The following is a 19,653-nucleotide window of genomic DNA, read 5'->3' as shown; positions in this document are numbered from 1 at the left end:
AAAGCTTCAAGTAATACTACAACTTTTCTTGAACTTGAATTAACTCTTTCTGTAGGAGTCCTTTTCATCAATAGAATAGTTCACCGATTTCCAATCAAACGGATCACAATCATATTATTCTGAGTCTTGGAATATTTTTGCTGGTAGCTCTTATGGTCTGACACCACAATCCACACCAGAAGATATATATACCTTCCCCAAGGTTGATTAATGTTTTCAAACTGAGATCACTATAGTGTCTCATGTGATTGATGATTGTGGTGCTCAGTATACGCAAGGATTCAGATTTGTCAAGTGACTGTGCTGTCGGTAACAGTAATACATGATTGCAGCATAAGTCCCAAGTTATGTGTCTGGAATACCATAGCTGCATAAGTGAAAATCCAAGAAATATAACCAAATCAAACCAAACGAAGCTTCCATAACCAATACAGAAAAGTCAAATGCCACAAACCTTTGCATGCATTCTTCAATCTTGTTGTGCTGTTTATTGACTGCTTATTGTAGTGATGTGAACCTGTACATATTTTTTTTTTTTATAATAAGAAGCACATGGATCTTAATTTCTTCTAACAACTTGCTATGTTGTAAATAAAAATAATGACAACTAGTATTAAAGCATTGGTTCCCCCATGAATAAAATAATTTGGCTATCTTTCTTGGTTGACTTTTGAATGAGTATGGAGCTAAACTGAAGGGACAATTATTATCAAAACCACATACTTACATTACATCCCAACTCCATTTATAGATCTGCTGTTTACTAATAAACATAAAAATGGCTAAATCATTTGTCTTATATACTGCTGATTCACTGCTAGGGAAGCTTGCTTCTTATGCCTATGACGAGGCTTCTCGAACTTATGGTGTGTATGATGATCTACAAGAGATAAAAAACACTTTATCCATTGTCATAGGTCTTCTGTTGGATGCTGAGTATAAGCAGGACCAAAAGCATGGGCTGCGTGAATGGCTAAGGCAGATTCAAAACATCTGCTCCGATGCTGAAGATATATTTGATGGATTTGAACTCCAACACAAGCGGAAGAAAGTTGTGGATGATTCTGGCAGCACGAGCATGAAGGTAAGCTACTTCTTTTCCTCCTCTAATCCACTTGTTTTCCGTTCTAGAATGGCCCATCAGATCAAAGGCATTAGGGACAGATTGGATAAGGTAGCCACTGATTGGAACAAGTTTGGTCTTGCGAAAATTGACAATGGTCCTGAACTTGTTTTGCAAAGGAGAGAACTGACTCATTCCCATGTTGATGCTTCAAGTGTTATTGGGAGGGAGAATGATAGGGAGGAAATTATCAAACTTTTGATGCAACCACATCCTCATGGAGATGGAGATGGTGATAAAAGTTTGTGTGTTATTACCATAGTGGGAATTGGTGGCTTGGGGAAGACCACGCTTGCAAAGTTGGTGTTCAATGATAAGACGGTGGATCAACTTTTTGGGTTGAAGATGTGGGCTTGTGTCTCTGATGATTTTGACATCAGACAAATAATTATAAAAATCATCAATTCTGCTTCTGCTGCTTCCACTTTCACTCCAGTTTCAGATCCACCAAGTGTTGCTGTTGCTCACGAAGAAAACATCAGCAATTTTGATATTGAGCAGCTGCAAAATCGTCTTAGACATAAGCTTTCTGGTCAGAAGTTTTTGCTTGTGCTTGATGATATATGGAATGATGATCGTGCAAAATGGATTGAGTTGATAGATTTGATTAAAATTGGTGCAACACGAAGCAAAATCATAGTGACGACCCGTAGCAACTCAATTGCTTCAATGATGGGTACTCTTCCCTCGTAAGTTTTGGAAGGTCTTTCTCCAGGGGATTGTTTATCTTAGTTTGTCAAATGGGCATTTAAGGAAGGTGAAGCGGTTAAATATCCAGATCTCGTGGATATTGGAAAAGAAATCGTGAAAAAAATGTGTGGGGGGTTCCACTTGCAGTTAGAACATTAGGAAGTTCCTTGTTCTCAAATATGATTTAAATTAGTGGATATTTGTGAGAGATTCGGAGATATGGAACTTAAAACAGAAAAAAGATGATATTTTACCAGCACTAAAGTTAAGCTATGATCAAATGCCATCCTATCTAAGGCAATGTTTTGCTTACTTTTCCCTTCATCCCAAAGATCATACCTTCTTTGGTGATAATGTTACTAGTCTTTGGGTAGCTATTGGATTGGTACAATCTCGGAATGGAAGTGAAAAACTGAAGGATATTGCAAGAGAATATATAGATGACTTAAATTCTAGGTCATTTCTTCAAGATTTTGAACACTTCGGCTACAGTTTCACGTTCAAATTACATGATTTGATACATGATCTTGCTCTGTATGTTGCGAAAGAGGAGTTCCTAGCCATAAATTCACATACTAGGAATATACCTGAACATGTAAGACACTTATCAGTTGTTGAAAATCATTCACTTGACAATGCTTCATTCCCCAAGTCCAGAAGTTTGAGAACTATATTATTCCCCATTGAAGGAGTCGGCCTTAACAGTGAAACTTTGCTGGATACATGGAAGTCAAGATACAAATACTTACGATATTTAGGTTTAAGAGATTCTTCCTTTGAGACTCTTCCTAGTTCAATTGCTAAATTGGAGCACTTGCGAGTTCTCGACCTTACTCATAATCGGAGAATCAAGAGACTTCCCCATTCTATTTGCAAACTCCATAATTTGCAAGTCTTGAAACTCACGGGATGCACGGAGCTTGAAACATTACCTCAAGGGTTAGAGAGGTTGATTAGCCTTCGGGAATTGCATATAACCACAAAACAATCATTTACGTCACTGACAGAATTTTCAAACTTGAACGATCTTCAAGTTTTGATTTTTCATGATTGTGATAATATGAAGTTTCTATTCAACGAGGCACAACGACTTACTTCCCTTGAAAAATTGACTGTTCTTTCATGTGGTAGCCTAGAGTCCTTACCTCTTTTTATTTTTCCTAAATTACAGGATCTGATTATTTTAAACTGTCAGATGATAAACTCATCATTGTACAATGATAGGCCAATCCTAAGATCGATGATTAGTAATTTATATATCGGGGAACTTACTGGGCTTCTGACATTTCCTAGTTGGATTGAAGGTGTTGTAGATACTTTAGAGACTTTACTAATTCATGAATTTCCCAATCCTAAGACACTTCCTGAGTGTCTAACAACAACGACTCGTCTTAAGAGGCTTCATATTTTTGACTGCCCTCAGCTGTCGAGTCTTCCAACTGATTGGCATCGCCTCACTGCTCTTGAAGCTTTTATTATAGATGGTTGTCCTGAATTGTGCCGAAAATGTCAACCTCAGTCTGGAGAGTACTGGCCCATGATTGCTCACATCAAAAGCACTATAATTGGAGAATATGAAGTCATCTACCCTTGAAGGTAAACATATCATTTTGTCACATACATGATCCTTTTCTAAGTTTGGGCTAAATAACATTCCTTTAAATTTGATATCTCACCCCCAAAACCTAATGTTCAAATGGTTTTCATGTTGTGAATGAGGATTGTTCCTACTTTCTTTTATGGAAAATGCTAACAAGTGCCCTAAGGGCATTGTTTAAGCATCTAAAAGTAGCAACTTTTGCATTGGAAATTGTACGGTTATGACTTTAACAAATACTTGACTTGTATTTTCAATACATAATTTCTTTTTGTAGGTTCCTTAAACAATGCCCTCAGGGCACTTGTTAGCAAGACCCTTCTTTTATATTATTTTGTACTACTATCAGATAAGTGTTGGTTTCATATCCTAAACTACTTTCTTGTTTGAAGACATAAAGTTAGAACTGAAATTGGAAATTTATAGAGAATGTAATTTGTATGATTTTAAGACCACTGAATTGGAGGTAACTTATAACTAAAAATCACACCTTGGAATGGCGTCACCTAGTTTAGTGAGCTGTACATGTTTTGCTGAGTAGTTAGTGATAAGTTATTTCCATAATTTGTTGCTACTGATGTTTGTTAGTTCAAACCTTCAAGTAACACTAAACTTTTTTATATAGAAGAGATGCTTTCTTTTGAGAGTTAAGTTTCCTTTATTTACAAGGTAAGGTTGATGACGAGTCGAGAGTGGAAAATGGACACATGGTCAAAGAAGTAGAAAGAAGAAGACAGCTTATGCAATAAAAGAGTTGTGTGTACAACAGCAAGCAGGTCCAGCATTCAAGTAGTTGATGGCAAGATGACTTCCAGAAAGAGTACTTAGATTCTCAAAACATTTATGAGAACTTATCATTTGTCATGTGTTGAATTTGAAGTAGAGGAAGGGGAACTGAATCTGTCACTTCATTCAAGGCTTTGTTTGCAACCTGGGATGGGAGCATGTACTACTCTTCATGCTGAGATGCACGTTCATTCTTCAGCAAATCATCTTGCTTGTCGTGGAATGGAACCTGGTTTCCAAGTTGAGACAGTAATGTTTCCCTTCTTTAGGCATTTTCATTCTGAAATTATTGTAAGTTGATTTTATAATTATAGTGAATTTTGTTTAATTACCCATAAACTTTTAAATTTTTTATTTTTTTTCAGACATATTTAAAACATTATAAAAAGTTTTTTTATTTTTAAAAAGTGGCATGTTTGCATTTTTGTATTTTCTCAAGTACTTTGTTTTTTAAACATATACAGCACTACTCTAACAAAAGTTGTTATATTATACCTGTAAAATATATAATATATTACTTAATCGAGTTAAATGCATTTTTAGCCATGTCAATTGACCAAATTTTGGTTTAGCTCCGGGTACTTTTGATTTATAAATTTCAACCTTGTAATTTAAGAACTTTTCTCTATTAGACCTTCATGGTATCAATATTAAGATTAAAGGTATTTGCGTCCCCTAACATTTTGACAAATTTTGGTTTACACCCTATTTTGTAAGGTCAAATTTCATGAAAGTTTACAAGTAAAAAATCTTTAAGTAACAAGGTTGAAATATAAAATTACAGTTAAAACTCTATAAATTAATAATGTCAGGACCGGAGAAATTTATTAATTTAGAGAGTTATTAATTTATCGATAAATTAATAATTATTAATTTAAAGAGTTTTTAAGTAATTATATTGTACATACCAAACAAAAAGGCAAATTAGTCTATGCCTCTTAGAATTATGTTGCAGCGAACCTTGGGACTCAACGTAAATTAGCTAGTAACTATTGTGTTCATATGCATTGAAAATCAATAATGATTTTTGAAGTACAGTAAATGTAAACAAGAGGAACAAATGTGTTCAATGTATTCAGTTTCTATGAATTATTAATTTATGATTTTCTTGGGACCGAAAATTATAAAGGGATCTCCCGAAAAATTATTATCTTATTATTTTATCGAGTTTTTCAATTTTTTACATTGGCCCAAGTCGGGACCAGACAAATTTATTATTTTAGAGAGTTTATTAATTTACCGAGTATTAAATTAAAGAGTTTCTACTGTACATTAACCCTAATTAATATGCTATAAAGTATGAAGTCTAATTGTGAATATTATTCTATCCTTAATTGTGAGCTGTGATTTGAGTAGCTAAACAAGTTAGGAGTTGGTAGGGGAACCATTTGTGGTTGCAAGCCCTAACCGTCAAACCTTTGCAACCAGCAATAATCTATATAATAATCGGAGCTTGAAATATTATCAACCAGAACTTTCTTAATCCTAATTAGCCTTAGAAATAACTCTGAACATCCACACAAAAAAAAAAAAAAAAAGATGTTTCCGGATACTAGAAACCACAGTTAGCTTGTTTTCAAAGAGGCATTAATCAACTACTTTCAATCAATATAAAAAGGGTTAAATATGTTTTTGGTCCCTATAAAATTGCGACCTTCTAAGTTTAGTCCTTACTTAATTTTAATAGCTTTTTTAATCCCTACAAAAAAAATTTACTTATAATTTTAGTCCCTGCTAAAATAAATTTTGTTTAATTATCCTTAAACTCTTAAATTTTTTAACGATTCTTTTTATACAAGTTTAGAACACTATGACAGGTTCATTTACTAAAATCTATAATTTTTTAACATGAAATAAATTAAATATGAATTTTTTAAAACGACAAAAGTTTAAGATATAAGTAACAAAAATATGGACGTAGAAATCAAATTTTTGCGATATTTTTTCAGAGGACCTTTTAATAACGTTCTTAACACGCCTGTAAAAAATTGTTGAAAAACTTAAGAGTTTAAACATAAATTAAACAAATTTGGATTGAGTAAGGACTAATATTGAATGCGGAAATTTTTTGTAGGGATTAAAAATGCTATTAAAATTAAGTAAGGACTAAACTTACAAGGTCGCAATTTTGTAGGGACCAAAAACATAATTAATCCATATAAAAACTTAAGAATTAAATATATTTGTAATCATTCTAAATACACCAACTTTTATTTTTAATCTTTTTAAAATTTCCTTCGAATTTCGGTCTCTCTGTATTTTCTTTTTAATCTTTTTGAAAAAGTTCACATCACATATTTTAAGTGATTTTTTCATGACATGTCATTATTAAGACGTTAAAATACCATTTACTTATAAATTTAACTACTTAATCTTTAATTTGAAGTTATAGATAAATTAATAAAGATTAAAAAAACATATTTAACCTTATATCTTAAAGAAAGTGGAGTTGTCGAACTTTAAAGGCCTTGACCACTAAATCCCTCGATTGATTCCGAAATTTCTACCTTTTGAAGGATAGCCTCAACCGGTTAGTGAATACCTCAGTATATCTAGCATGGTAATTGCAGGTCCTGTATATTTTGAAACTCTTCCTCATACGCCACCACGTGTATGGATAACACATTTATAATTTTTTAATACTAATATCTAATATGCACTTAGTTCTTTCAACCTAGCATCACATACAAACTTCTTAAACGAGACTCACTAATCATTTATCAATAACTATATAAATGATAATGCTTATTTGAGACTCTCAAAATGAAAAAAAAATTGAGAGAATCATAAATGGAGAGGATCATACCTCTATTTAATTTTTTAATATTTAAAAAATGTGGGGCCCACAAACAGCAGAATGCAATCCCCCATATACTTACCCATAATATTTTAAGATAACTTATTGCTTAAAATACACCATCCGTCCCAAATTATAATGTTGTTTTCGAAAAGAAAAAAATTGTTCAAAATTCTAAATTATTTTACAATACCAATGAAATATGAGTAATAATGCTAGCAACACTCTCTTTACAACACACTCTCCACCACTCACTTTCATATTACTAGTAGTTTAAATCATGGAGGATCTCATACTTTAGAATTGGGAGGTATGATATAAATCACACAACGACTTAAAATTAATTACATTTCTTGATATGTATTGGTTATTGTTCCACTCATTAATGAAATTTAAATGTTTTTCCTCATTTCTGAACCACATAAATTATGGGTCCATCCAATAATGTTCTATACACAAGACGACTCTGTCTTTTACTAAAGTTGACTGACTTCATTATATAAACAACAAGTATGGATAGTAAGAAGGCACAGCCAAAACCATAACCACAAACTTAAATATTATCAACATCGTTTCATCTCTTTCATCGTTACCATGGCAGAATCATTTGCCTTTGATATTGCTCATTCACTGTTAGGAAAACTTGCTTGTTATGCTTATGAAGAAGCTTCTCGAGCCTATGGTGTGTATAAAGATCTACAAGGGTTCAAAGACACTCTCTCAATTGTCAGTGGTGTATTGTTGGATGCTGAGCGCAAGAAGGACCAAAAGCATGGGCTGCGTGAATGGCTGCGGCAGATTGAAAATATATGCTATGATGCTGAAGATGTATTCGATGGATTTGATTTGCAAGACAAGCGAAAACAAGTTGTGGAAGCTTCTGGTAGCACACGGGTGAAGGTACGCCACTTTGTTTCTTCCTCTAATCCACTTGCTTTCCGTTTTAAGATGGCACGTCGAATCAAAGAGATTAGGGAGAGATTGGATAAGGTGGCAGCTGATGGGGTTAGGTTTGGTCTTACAAATGTTGATCCCGGACTCGTTGTGCAACAAAGAGAAATGACATATCCTCATATTGATGCTTCAAGTGTAATAGGAAGAGAAAACGAGCAAGATGAAATTATCAATCTTTTGATGCAGCCCCATCCTCACGGCGATGGTGATAGTGATAATAGTCTTTGTGTCATTCCAATAGTGGGAATTGGAGGTTTGGGAAAGACCACACTTGCAAAGTCGGTGTTTAATGATAAGAGGATGGATCAACTTTTCCAGTTGAAGATGTGGGTGTGTATCTCTGATGATTTCAACATCAGAAAGATAATCATTAATATCATCAACTCTGAAACCACTTCCACTTTTACTTCATCTTCTGCACCATCAAGTGGTTTTGCTCAATTAGAAAACATAAACAACTTAGGCATTGTGCAGCTAGTAAGCCGTCTGACACAAAAACTTTCTGCTCAAAAGTTTTTACTCGTGTTAGATGACGTATGGAATGATGATCGTGGAAAGTGGCTTGAATTGAAAGATTTGATAAAAGTTGGTGCACCGGGAAGCAAAATTATGGTGACAACACGTAGTAACTCAATTGCTTTGATGATGGGTGATGTTCTTCCGTATCTTTTGAAAGGTCTTTCTCCAAAGGATTGTTTATCTCTGTTTGTCAAATGGGCATTCAAGGAAGGTGAAGAAAAAAAATATCCAAATCTAGTAGAGATCGGAAAAGAAATTGTGAAAAAATGCCAAGGGGTCCCGCTAGCCGTGAGAACATTAGGAAGTTCTCTCTTCTCAAACTTCGATATAAGTAAGTGGGAATTTGTTAGGGACTCTGAGATGTGGAATTTAGAACAAAAGAAAAATGATATTTTACCTGCCCTAAAATTAAGTTATGATCAAATGCCATCATATCTCAGACAATGTTTTGCTTATTTTTCCCTTTATCCCAAAGATCGCCTCTTTAGAAGTTATGAAATTTGTAGTCTTTGGGTAGCACTTGGATTAGTTCAATCCCTAAATGGAGGTGAAATGCTGGAGAGTATTGCAAGAAAATATATTGATGAGTTGCATTCAAGATCATTTATTCAGGATGTATCTGACGTTGGCTCCTTTTGTTATTTCAAAGTACATGATTTGATACATGATCTTGCTTTGTATGTTTCAACAGAGGACTTCGTAGCGGTAGACTCGCATACTCGGAATATACCTCAGCAAGTAAGGCATTTATCAGTTGTTGAAGATGATTCACTTGACGTTAATTTGATCCCAAAGTCTAGAAGTGTGAGAAGTATATTATTTCCCATCTCAGGATTAGGTCTTAAAAGTGAAAGTCTTCTGAATGAATGGATTTCAAGGTACAAATATTTGCGTTATTTGGATTTAACTGATTCTTCATTTGAAACCATGCCCAATTCAATTGCTAAATTAAAACACTTGCGAGTTCTCGATCTTTCTCGCAATCGCAAAATCAGAACACTACCAAATTCCATTTGCAAACTCCTACAATTACAAGATTTGAATCTCAGTGGGTGCACAGAGTTTGAAAATTTGCCAAAAGGATTAGGGAAGCTAATCAGCCTTTACCGTCTGACTGTAACCACAAAACAATCTGTTTTAACACTTGATGAATTTGTAACCTTAATCCATCTTCAAGATTTGAGTTTTCATTATTGTGACAACATAAAGTTTTTGTTTAGACATCAACTCCCTTCCATTGAAGAAATGTATTTTGAATCATGTGGTAGCCTAGAGTCCTTACCTCTACATATTTTCCCTAAATTACAGACTTTGCACATTCGCAACTGTGAGAAGTTAAACCTGTTATTGAACAATGAAAGTCCAATCCAAACATTGAGGATGAAACATTTGTATCTTCTGGGTTTTCCAACGCTTGTGACCTTACCAGAATGGATTGTATGTGCCATGAACACTTTAGAGACCTTGGTAATCAATAGTATTCCTAATCTAAAGATGCTTCCAGTGTTTCTATCTACAATGACTCGTCTTAAGAGGCTCTACATAGTTGGCTGTCGTCAACTGTTGAGTCTTCCAAGTGACATGCATCGCCTCACCGCCCTTGAAGATTTTCGCATAATTGCTTGTCCTGAGTTGAGCAGAAAATGTCAGCGCCAATCTGGTGAGTATTGGCCCATGATTGCTCACATCAAATCAATTTCCATCGATGAACCAACAGGAGAGGAGGCGTAACCAAGTCATCAATCTTGAAGGTAAACATACATTTTTTACTATCCAATAAGTGTCGATTGTGTTATGTTAGATACTCCCTCCGTTTCAAAATGAGTGTTGCTTTATCCAATTACACACAGATTAAGGAATGGAATAAAGTAGTCAAATTTCATAGCAATTTTACCAAATTATCCTAATCAACTATTGGTTTGTTTTCCATTAAAGAAAAAATAATACTTTGGAAGTAGTGTTACATAGTATTAATTGAAGGGTACAATTGAAAAGAAAAAGTTATTATTGCATTGAAAACCGAAAGTGACATTCATTTTGAAACAAATTTTTTTGGCTAAAGCGACACTCATTTTGAAACGGAGAGAGTAATAAGCTTTTTATGAACTAGTAGTACTTATTTTATCTATCATAAGGGTAATTTAATCCTTTTAATTGTTTTTATTTAACAAAACTAATTCTTTTAACTGTTAGAATATATATTTAGCACTTTTTTCCTTATGAACGTATAAATGTTTACCTTTTCTGTAAGTAGTTGTTAATTAAGGGCCAGTTTGTTATAGTTTTATTTTAAATAGTTTTTTTTAGGCGAAAATTGTTTTTATAGTGTAACATTCTTTTGCTATAATTTTTTTACAAAAAACTTTTTAAAGAAAGTCTGAAATGAAAAATCCGTTTGAATAACTTATCTTAAATGTCATTATAAATATTTTATTATTTTGTTATAATTTTTTTGGATGATAAATAAAAAAAAACCTCTAAAATAAAAAGCTATTTCAAATAGTTTTTCATATAAAAATCATTTTTAAAATATGTCTTGTTGAAAAAATATATATGTGATTTTTATTATGTAAAATCTCTAACAATGAATATTTAAATTAGTGAATGTTGAAATCTCTTTTTAAACTTATAACTAATGAGTTTGAAATTTGTCAAAAAAAAAAATATGAGTTTGAAATAACTTGTACTATTTTTAAAAATACAAAGGATAATATATATATATATATATATATATATATATATATATATATATATATATATATATATATTAAATCTAAAACAAATGGGCCTAATACAACAGAAACCTTGCAACCTTTGTTGGCCGTCGATCTCTTTTCCCCTTCTCTATTTTTGCATTTCAAAATTAATTAATAGGTCACACCTCCTAAACTATTTTCAAGTTGAAAAAATAAGGCAAAGGGCTGAAATTGGAAATTTATATATCATGTCATCATGAAGTGTATATTGTATATGATTTTAAAACACTCAACTACTACTAATCTACTATTGATTATCAATTATGATTGAACCTAGTTTACTGAACTCAACAAGGTTTCCTGAGTAGGATAGTTACTCATAGATTTGTTCATTTTATTAGTTGTTGCTAGTGATGTTTGTTAGTTTAAAGCTTCACGTAGCACTACAGCTTCTTTCCAACTTTAACCTTTTCTTTTAACTGTAATTTTTGTCAATAGAATGAAATCACAAAATTCTAGCAGTAACATTGTGTGAATTTTCAAAATGATATAGTTTCATAAATAACAAATTAGAATATATTTGGTATGAGTAAAAGAGAACTTGTTTTGAGAGTTACATTTTCTTTATTTATTGGGAAATGTAGATGATCAAGCTGGAGGGGTAAAAGGCATGTGCTACCTGAAGGGTCACACAAGAAGAGCAGAGCAGTAGTTGCAAAAGATGATGAATGCTAGCAAGAGGCTTTAGATTCTCAAGATGTGTACATTGGCATTTTTGTTATGTACTCAAATCATCGAAAATGATTATTCTCTTTCATGCTATATTCCAGTACTCACAAACATTTGTATGTGTACTTGCCATTTGTTATTTTATTGAAATTGAAGGTGATTTTTCTCATACCACTGCTCTTACAGAAGTGGTTAGACTTGTGAAATATAAATATGCTCTAAACATTCAGTGGAGCCTAATTATGAATATCCTATCCTTAATTGTGAGCTGTGATTTAAGTAGTTAAATAAGTTGGGAGTTGGTAGGGAAACCATTTATGCTTGCAAGCTCTAACTGTAAAACCTTTGCAACCATCACTAATCCATAGATAAAAAGAGATTGATAGATCAACCAGAAATTTATTAATCCTAATTAACCCTAGAGACAACTCTGGAACAACCACAAAACAATGTTTCCTGAGACTGGAAAACCACATTTAACTTCTTTCCAATTATGCTTTGGTGAGATATTAATGAACTAGTTTCAATATTCATATTGTATAAGAAGGAAAATACATGGTTTTGGACTGACTTTTCCACTTCCAATTATACATTTAAACAAATTTAACTATAAGAATGTTATATTGTTTCTATCTTTGAAAAAGATAAGTATAGTTTTTCACACTATGAAATGCAAAATATCTATTATCTATACCTATAATTTTAATAAAAATTTCATAAAAGTTAATGTTTGTAATTTATACGCATTAGCGTAATAAAAAGAGCTTGACAGGACTGAAATTTATGTCTTTTGGAGGATAGTCTCAAGTCTCAACTAACGGGTTCAGTATATATCTAGCATGATAAGATTTGAAGCTCTTCCAAAAATTGTCACAGCTTAATAAGATTGCAATTACTCACTGTCCTAGCTTGTCATCGTTAAAGGACAGATCCTCTTACATACCACCTTCAAATTCTTCCAACATTAGGTTGTACTAAACTAAACTATACCTCGGTATGTAAGAGTTAATACTTCATAAACAACATTCATCAAAAGAGAGCATATAAGTGATTGATAACATTTGAGAGTAGGAATGCCAAATCAGTAGGAATTGAAAGTAATTGCTTTTAATTGTAATGTTTAATGTATCCTAAGATTTCAAAATGAAATTACAATAGTAGATTGAACAACATATGCAGTAATCATATGTTCAAGCACTCATTGTGATCACCCTCGAGTCCGTTTGCAAAGAGAGGTTAACCGCAACAGATTCTGAAGCTTTATCTTGCACATAATTGGATTGTGTAACCTTTTTTTATCATTACAATCCTTAGCTACCTTTTCAGATCAGGCCAGAGTGGAAATGCAGGATTGATACCAAAAATTCAGGACAGAACAGGAAGTTCAACCTTGTCAGAAGAAAAGAAACTGACCCTTCCTTCTGTGACCAGACAAATTTTCAATGGAATGCCACCATATTGTTTCTCAGTAGCTTCAATTTCTGCTCTAGATGGAGGATGACCCCTAACAAAATACACATGAAATGACTGATTTAATATATTTTCTAAAACCAGATAAAGGAGTAAAATGAAGGAATGCTAGAGCTAACGACAAATTTGCATAGTTGTTCCCGTATAACGACCGAAAAATCAGTTTGGACTTTTTTAGTTTAACATTTTAAATGAATACACCTAATGTGTCCTAAGTGGTCCAAATAGATAAACTTCACACATCACTCGTAGGCTTTGTTTGGGAGTTTGGAGGGGAGGGGAGGGGATGTTTTTGGAAAAAAGGAAGGAGCAAGTGGAAGAAATAGACAAACTCCACACATCACTCTTAATGAAAAGAAATTTAAGGTATTACTGCAAAATGCCTAATAATTACTCAAGAAAATGTTTGAATCTAAAGTAATCATGCTGATATGATCAAAGGTTTAATATATACCTAGACAAATGCAGCAGAAAATGTGGATCGCCGGGAGAAGACTATCTAAACCTGTTGTTAGGAAGATACACATCAAAATCTGGATTCAAATCGTTAATCTTCAAGTCACCAAATAACTTATCGATGGAAACCATGTCTACTAATTCTTTGCGTTCTTCCGTTCCTTCAAGATCAGAAAATATAAGAGAACTTCTGATACTTTTCAAACTCCAAGCAACATCATGCCGCGCAATTATGTAGCCAAGAGACTTGAAGTGCCTGTAAGCCTCAAAAAGCTCCCAACAACATCAAAACATCCCACTATCAACTTTTTCATACATTTCTTTTAGAGATATAGTTCTATCACCATGATCTAACAGATCTAAGGCTTCTAGTTCCATAAGATACCTGTGACAAATCAAAATTTACGTAAACGTAAATTTTCAAAACATTTTATCCTATCAAAAATGTATTATTACAAATTCCTTTTTCGGCTAATTTTGCATCTAACACACATCATATTATCTCACAAAAATTGTACACTAACTACATAATTTGTTTCTTACACAAAGATATGGATTTAAGTACTGTGAATTCTCCCTACTTGTAAAATTTCACAAGTAGAATGTAAATAAAAATAAAGATGGCATATGATATAACTTACAAAGTTTCCTCAATTGAAGTGTAAATCTTGCCATTACGAACAATTCCAGTTGTTACCCACATTTTTCCATTCTTTTCATACACTTCTGCCATTCCCATCTCTTCATTCCATCTTCCTTTTGATTTTATGTTCCTGGAAGATGAAATGCAAAAAAAAATCATTTTGAAAACAATACAAAAGTGAAGGGAAGGGAAGCAGAGATATTTTCAGTACTAAGGCAACCATTGTTTTCCTCGAAATAATAATAATTTAACAACCATTGTTAAAACATAACATAATTGACCTGAATTGCAAGTTGTGGAAGGAAGTTGGTGAAAAGTGAAAGTCTTGTTCATCATCACTTGCATTTTGCAAATAGACATTGTCATCATCCTTATCATCACTATCTTCGTTTAAAGAAGATTTCCAAACCTTTTCTTCCATACTTCAAAATCAAAAACTGTAATTTGAAATATCAATTGATTTGTCCCTCTTCCGATGAAAGGAAGTGAGGAACGTCGGCTTTGAAAAACTCAGAAACGTGAGGGCTTAGAAATCTGTATTTTAAGTCCTAAATATAGGACGGAGGAAGTAGAATATAGTGTTCATATTTTGGGGCTAAAATAAAGGTGTATTCAACATTTTGGTGTTAGAAAATAATTTAGTTTCTCCGACTTACCCTTTTATCAAAATGTCTCTTTTTTAATTATTTATCAAAACTAATAAAACCTTATATAAAATAGTCTCTTTTTTTTTTTTTAATTTATCAAAAACAAACGTATCATCTTTAAAATTGTAGGCTTAAATTCGAAAGAGAAAGATTAACAAAATTCAATGAATTGTTTTTAGTATTAAGAGACTAAATTATATTTTTGCAAATTTGAGGAAATAAATTGTTTAATACATTTAAGGCCTTGATCTCCCGGTAAAAATACATGTTATGAATCTGAAGGTTCTAAGTTCAAATTCCATTAGCGTGTTTAGAGGAAGATAAATGTAAATTTTTCTATAAATAAACACGCAGGATTTGTTTAATAAAAACCACTAAGTGGTCGTTTGGCTCCACGTCCAGGAACAAAAACGTGCGTCTCACAAGTAAAAAGTGATTTTTCTAGCTATGTATTCTCAACTCTGCCCCTCTCACTGTTCTGTGTTGTCTACCTATTTTTTTTTTTTTTTTTGGATTATCTTGTGTGAAAAAGCGGTGCTTGTTTTCTTCCTCCAAAGGTCCATTCCTAAGCCTTCGGTGGTGGCTCTACAAGCCTCTATAGCCCAACGAATTTAAGTTTTATAGATTAAATATGAATTTTACTAATAAATTCTTACTAGTTAAATTTTTTTCAATAACTTCTATATAATTGTCCCTTTAAAAAAAAAACTTTTATATAATTGTCGTTAGATTCAATAATGCAACTTAAAATTAAATAATTCACTAAAAACGGAAATGAAATATGGTGTTAAATACACACATGTTTTTTGAGGGGGTAGTTTTAACTTTTAAATACACACATATTAAATTTATCCTTTAATGCTTACATTTTATTTAAAATAACTTCAAAAATTTTATTTTATTTTAAAATGAATTTGTGCATTTTTCAACCAAAAAAAAAATGCATACTATTTTAGACACAATAAAATAATAAAATCCAGTAAAAAAAATAATAAAATGAATTTGTGAAGGATGGTCTAGTTTTAAATACAATTAAAAGGGTGATTTGGTCATTTCACATTCAAAGTCAATTTTGATTCAAACTATCCAAACAACATCAACTCATAAGAATCACTTATTTGTGAGTGTATCCAAACAAAAGTCAATTTACGTTAAACCCACTATTAACTAAAATCAATTCTCTACACCGTACAACCAAACACAAATGAAATCCCAATTTTTTTAACACAATCTAGTTTTTTTAAAGCTAAAACAATCGCATCTAATTCATTTCATTCGTCAACAATGTAATATGTAAGACGATGAAAGGAAAAATGAAGTGCGACAAATGGGGAAAAATAATGGTTAACGTCGTTAACTAGCTGCTATCATCCAAGAGATGTTGAGTCTCACGTGAAATACTTAATCCAACGGTTATTATGTTTCAATTGGACAATAACATGAACAGTACTTAAGGTGTAAGTTTTATCCTAAACTTTATTAAATACAAGGTTCAAAATCATACTTTAACTATTTCCATGCTGAAAGGGGTTAAAAGCTTTGATCCCAAACCAAAACATTGCGTACAACCAAAGTATTATTTGTGTACTGTAAGCAACTAAGCTCTAGGCCTTTGATGGAATGCTTGATTCGCCTTCTTTGGTGCTCTTGTCGGCTTCAAACTTATCTATTGCTACCTGTAGTTCATCAGTACCTCCAACTGCTCTCATGGTGTAGAAGTATGCCCCAAAGACAAAAGTTGTCAAACCCCCGGCAACTATGAAATTCTTTGTCTTAGGCGCCAGGCCACTATATCCTAATACTCCAGCCATTTTGGTAAACTATAAAGAAACAATTTCACACAGTTAAAGAGTCAGCACAATTTCACAATTTAGATAAACTGTAAAGAAACAATTTGATATATATTACAATCCAATGGATCAAATTATTCCCACCTTGTAAAAAGATTACAAATCACCAGCAACATGAATGTTTAATTCTTTACAGTTTACATATACCCATTCAATTGTCACCATCTTTCTGAATACACCTCAAATAGTCCTAAATAGTTATAATACTGCATTGGCTTTTCTGATTCCTCATGCATAATTCTTTCTACAATTTCTAAAAAAAGGGTCTCAAGCTTTATTTTCTTACCCTTTGTAAGATCGAAATATTGGTTTGATTAAAAGTATTTAACATAATGATTGTTATGAAGTGTATAATGCCTAATCTAATCTTGTAGATATATTATTCCTCACAGTTGCTTTCCTAATCTACTTGAGCACACTTTGGTAGTTTATAACAGTTGATTAAGTCGTTACGTAAATTATTAATGTTCAATCTTTTACAATTCAAGTATCTTACCACATAATACAATTAAAATCTCTTGCATTCAAGTGCTACTATTTCCACTCTCATTGAAATCATACGATTGTCTTTCATCTAAATTTCTTACTGCTCTCAATTTGGTTTGGAAAACCGTGTCTTATCCTTTCTTTAGCATTCCTTTTCCTCACATCTTAGCCTCTTGTTTTTTAAACTAAGTTATTCTACCTTGAACTACCCCTGTACCAACATATATACACATACCACTTTGGTTTGGGAAAACTAGTGGGGAAATTTAGTGTATCAACCTTACCTAACAACTTTTATGATTTACATTGTTTACCATTATGATTTCGATTGTCGTTTAAAGCTCAAGGGTATCAACTCACATCCTTTGCTCACTCAGTACACACCAAACATACAAGCTGTAATCAAGAATCAAGCTTAAAAGATTGCAAAATGGCATACACGTCCAAGTCATATACACAAAAGACACTGTAGTTAGTAGTTATCAATTGATACCAAGAGTATAATTCCAACACCAAACTGTTTATGACATCGAATTCAAAAGACCGGATCAAGGACAATTGAATAGGAATATGATTTCTGGTATAATTTCAAACCTAATAGACCATAGAGGTCTGATTCTAACACACAGACTCCTTAAATTGGAATATTAGCAAAGCACACGTAGAGATTCAACCACAGACAACAAACTAGGAGCAACCAATAAATTGAACAGTCTACTATGAAACTGAAGATGATAATTATACATATACACTGCCAATTAGAGATTCTAACAATCAATTTGAAGCTTCACCGAAATTTGAAAGAAAAAAAAAATAGGGTTTATGCGAAAAGAGGGGATTCAAATGTGATGTAGAAGCATAGAATTGATGATAAAAAGCACAAATACAACTATTCAGTATCTAAAATACACATCCATTTCCTAGATTGAAAGAAAAACATTCTGATTCAAGTATCAGAACTATAGGGTTCCGTGTTCAACGTACAAGATAGCGAAAAGAAGGGTGACGAAGAGAACTAACCAGAAGAGAAGCGGTCTTAGGACCTCAACGGCGGCGTTTTAGTAAGTTTTTTGTGAAATGAGTGGCAGCTTGGAGAGAGATAAGTGAGATAAATTTTCTTCCCAGTTTTTGTGTTGTGGCGGTGCTGTTTAAAAGTAGAGTAGAGAAGGGTGGAGAACAAAAGATAATCCAAAGGCCTCTGTTTTATTCGGTTAAATTTGTTTTATTTTTTACAATCACCTAAATTAAAGAAAACTCAAAAATAAAACAAGAGGTAGAGAGAGAACATCACAATTTTCTTGTTTTTTTTAGAGGAAAACATCACAAATTTGTATTCGGCTTGTTCAAAGTGAATATTTTTTTAAGTAATTTAACGATAAAAAATTCACTTTTAAAATAAATAGCGGTAAAAAATTTACTTTTTAAATGAATAAGTTGTGTGTTAGGGTTTAAATTCCTACTAAGCTAGAGAGACTCTTTATAAACATTTTTAAAGACCTTGCATTATATTTTTCTCTTTTTATGAGTTCTTCTTCTCTAAACTAAATTTTTTTCATGCATATTAATTAGGAATTAAACCTTTGACCACGTATTTAATAAGTCTTTAACTATTTAGATTAATTAGTTGTTGGTTATTCTTTCGTATCCCTATTATAGTAAAAGGGTCATGTTAACTTGTGCCCTTAGGGCACATGTTAAGCAACCTAAATAGAGCAATTTTGCATTGTAAAACACAATATGACAACTTTTAAGAAGTTGAATGCACGACATTTGATATTTGTATTTCTATAATGAGTATCTTAACATGTGCCTTGAGGGCATAAGTTAACATTAGCCATAGTAAAAAATTAACTTGGTTTTGCGATAAATTATTTCAGAATTGTATGTCTTACTATTTACTCCCTCCGATCACTATTATAAGCAAAAAATTACTTTTTAGGTTCATTGAATGAGGGATGTATGTGGTCATTAATATAGACCACATACATCATTTATTCAATGAACCTAAAAAGTAGTTTTTTGCTTATAATAGTGACCGGATGGAGTATGTTGGAATATCTATCTATAATCAACTTAGAATAGTAAAGTAAATCATTGCATACATGATATATGTAATAGTGATAAATTTAGTAGTATGAGAAGTGTTGCGGACACTTTCTTTCTAGCTGTCTTTCTAATACTCAATTGCTATCATACATTGGTAAGCACAT

The 19,653-nt window shown here is 32.4% G+C and overlaps 3 protein-coding genes and 1 pseudogene across 8 annotated transcripts; 2 read left to right on the top strand and 2 right to left on the bottom strand.

Moving 5' to 3' along the window:
• Window positions 1-656: 656 nt before the first annotated feature.
• LOC146909771 (putative disease resistance protein RGA1) lies at window positions 657-4,217 on the top strand (annotated as a pseudogene). The gene is made up of 2 exons (XR_015017645.1): window positions 657-3,409; window positions 4,080-4,217. The product of XR_015017645.1 is annotated as a putative disease resistance protein RGA1 (transcript).
• A 3,305-nt stretch (window positions 4,218-7,522) lies between these two features.
• Window positions 7,523-12,097, top strand: LOC146909770 (putative disease resistance protein RGA3). The gene is made up of 2 exons (XM_085723023.1): window positions 7,523-10,217; window positions 11,807-12,097. The coding sequence occupies exon 1, from the start codon at window positions 7,588-7,590 to the stop codon at window positions 10,195-10,197; it is 2,610 nt and encodes an 869-aa protein (XP_085579149.1). The 5' UTR covers window positions 7,523-7,587; the 3' UTR covers window positions 10,198-10,217; window positions 11,807-12,097.
• An 875-nt stretch (window positions 12,098-12,972) lies between these two features.
• Window positions 12,973-16,332, bottom strand: LOC146909769 (uncharacterized). Of its 5 annotated transcripts, none has more exons than XM_085723017.1 (5): window positions 14,742-16,332; window positions 14,459-14,590; window positions 13,947-14,202; window positions 13,816-13,866; window positions 12,973-13,395 (listed from the first exon to the last, which is right to left on the bottom strand). In XM_085723017.1, the coding sequence occupies exons 1-3, from the start codon at window positions 14,879-14,881 to the stop codon at window positions 14,103-14,105; spliced, it is 372 nt and encodes a 123-aa protein (XP_085579143.1). In that variant the 5' UTR covers window positions 14,882-16,332; the 3' UTR covers window positions 12,973-13,395; window positions 13,816-13,866; window positions 13,947-14,102. The 5 variants fall into 5 exon arrangements, with proteins under 5 accessions (XP_085579143.1, XP_085579146.1, XP_085579142.1 ...); XM_085723020.1 differs by having other exon boundaries at window positions 13,947-14,090; XM_085723016.1 differs by having other exon boundaries at window positions 13,816-14,202.
• Window positions 16,333-16,488: 156 nt separating this feature from the next.
• LOC146909768 (cytochrome oxidase assembly protein) lies at window positions 16,489-16,918 on the bottom strand. The gene has a single exon (XM_085723022.1). It carries the CDS (start codon window positions 16,916-16,918, stop codon window positions 16,712-16,714), a length of 207 nt encoding a protein of 68 aa, XP_085579148.1. The 3' UTR covers window positions 16,489-16,711.
• Window positions 16,919-19,653: the final 2,735 nt, after the last annotated feature.

The sequence above is a fragment of the Medicago sativa genome, chromosome 7 (genome assembly GCF_051527215.1).
Source record: "Medicago sativa cultivar Bolivia chromosome 7, Bolivia_mono, whole genome shotgun sequence".
NCBI classification, from domain to species: Eukaryota; Viridiplantae; Streptophyta; class Magnoliopsida; order Fabales; family Fabaceae; genus Medicago; species Medicago sativa.
Note: the sequence above shows the minus strand (reverse complement) of the source record. Positions and strands in the feature narration are given on the sequence as shown.

What these genes read in the sequence shown, in the direction of transcription:
- LOC146909770 (XM_085723023.1), top strand. Translation starts at nt 7,588, where the DNA reads ATGGCAGAATCATTTGCCTTTGATATTGCTCATTCACTGTTAGGAAAA.
- LOC146909769 (XM_085723016.1), bottom strand. Translation starts at nt 14,881, where the DNA reads ATGGAAGAAAAGGTTTGGAAATCTTCTTTAAACGAAGATAGTGATGAT. An exon ending in TTCCACAACTTGCAATTCAG is followed by an intron (nt 14,591 to 14,741) that starts GTCAATTATGTT and finishes TTCATCTTCCAG; the next exon opens with GAACATAAAATCAAAAGGAA. An exon ending in ACTTCAATTGAGGAAACTTT is followed by an intron (nt 14,203 to 14,458) that starts GTAAGTTATATC and finishes GATTTGTCACAG; the next exon opens with GTATCTTATGGAACTAGAAG.
- LOC146909768 (XM_085723022.1), bottom strand. Translation starts at nt 16,918, where the DNA reads ATGGCTGGAGTATTAGGATATAGTGGCCTGGCGCCTAAGACAAAGAAT.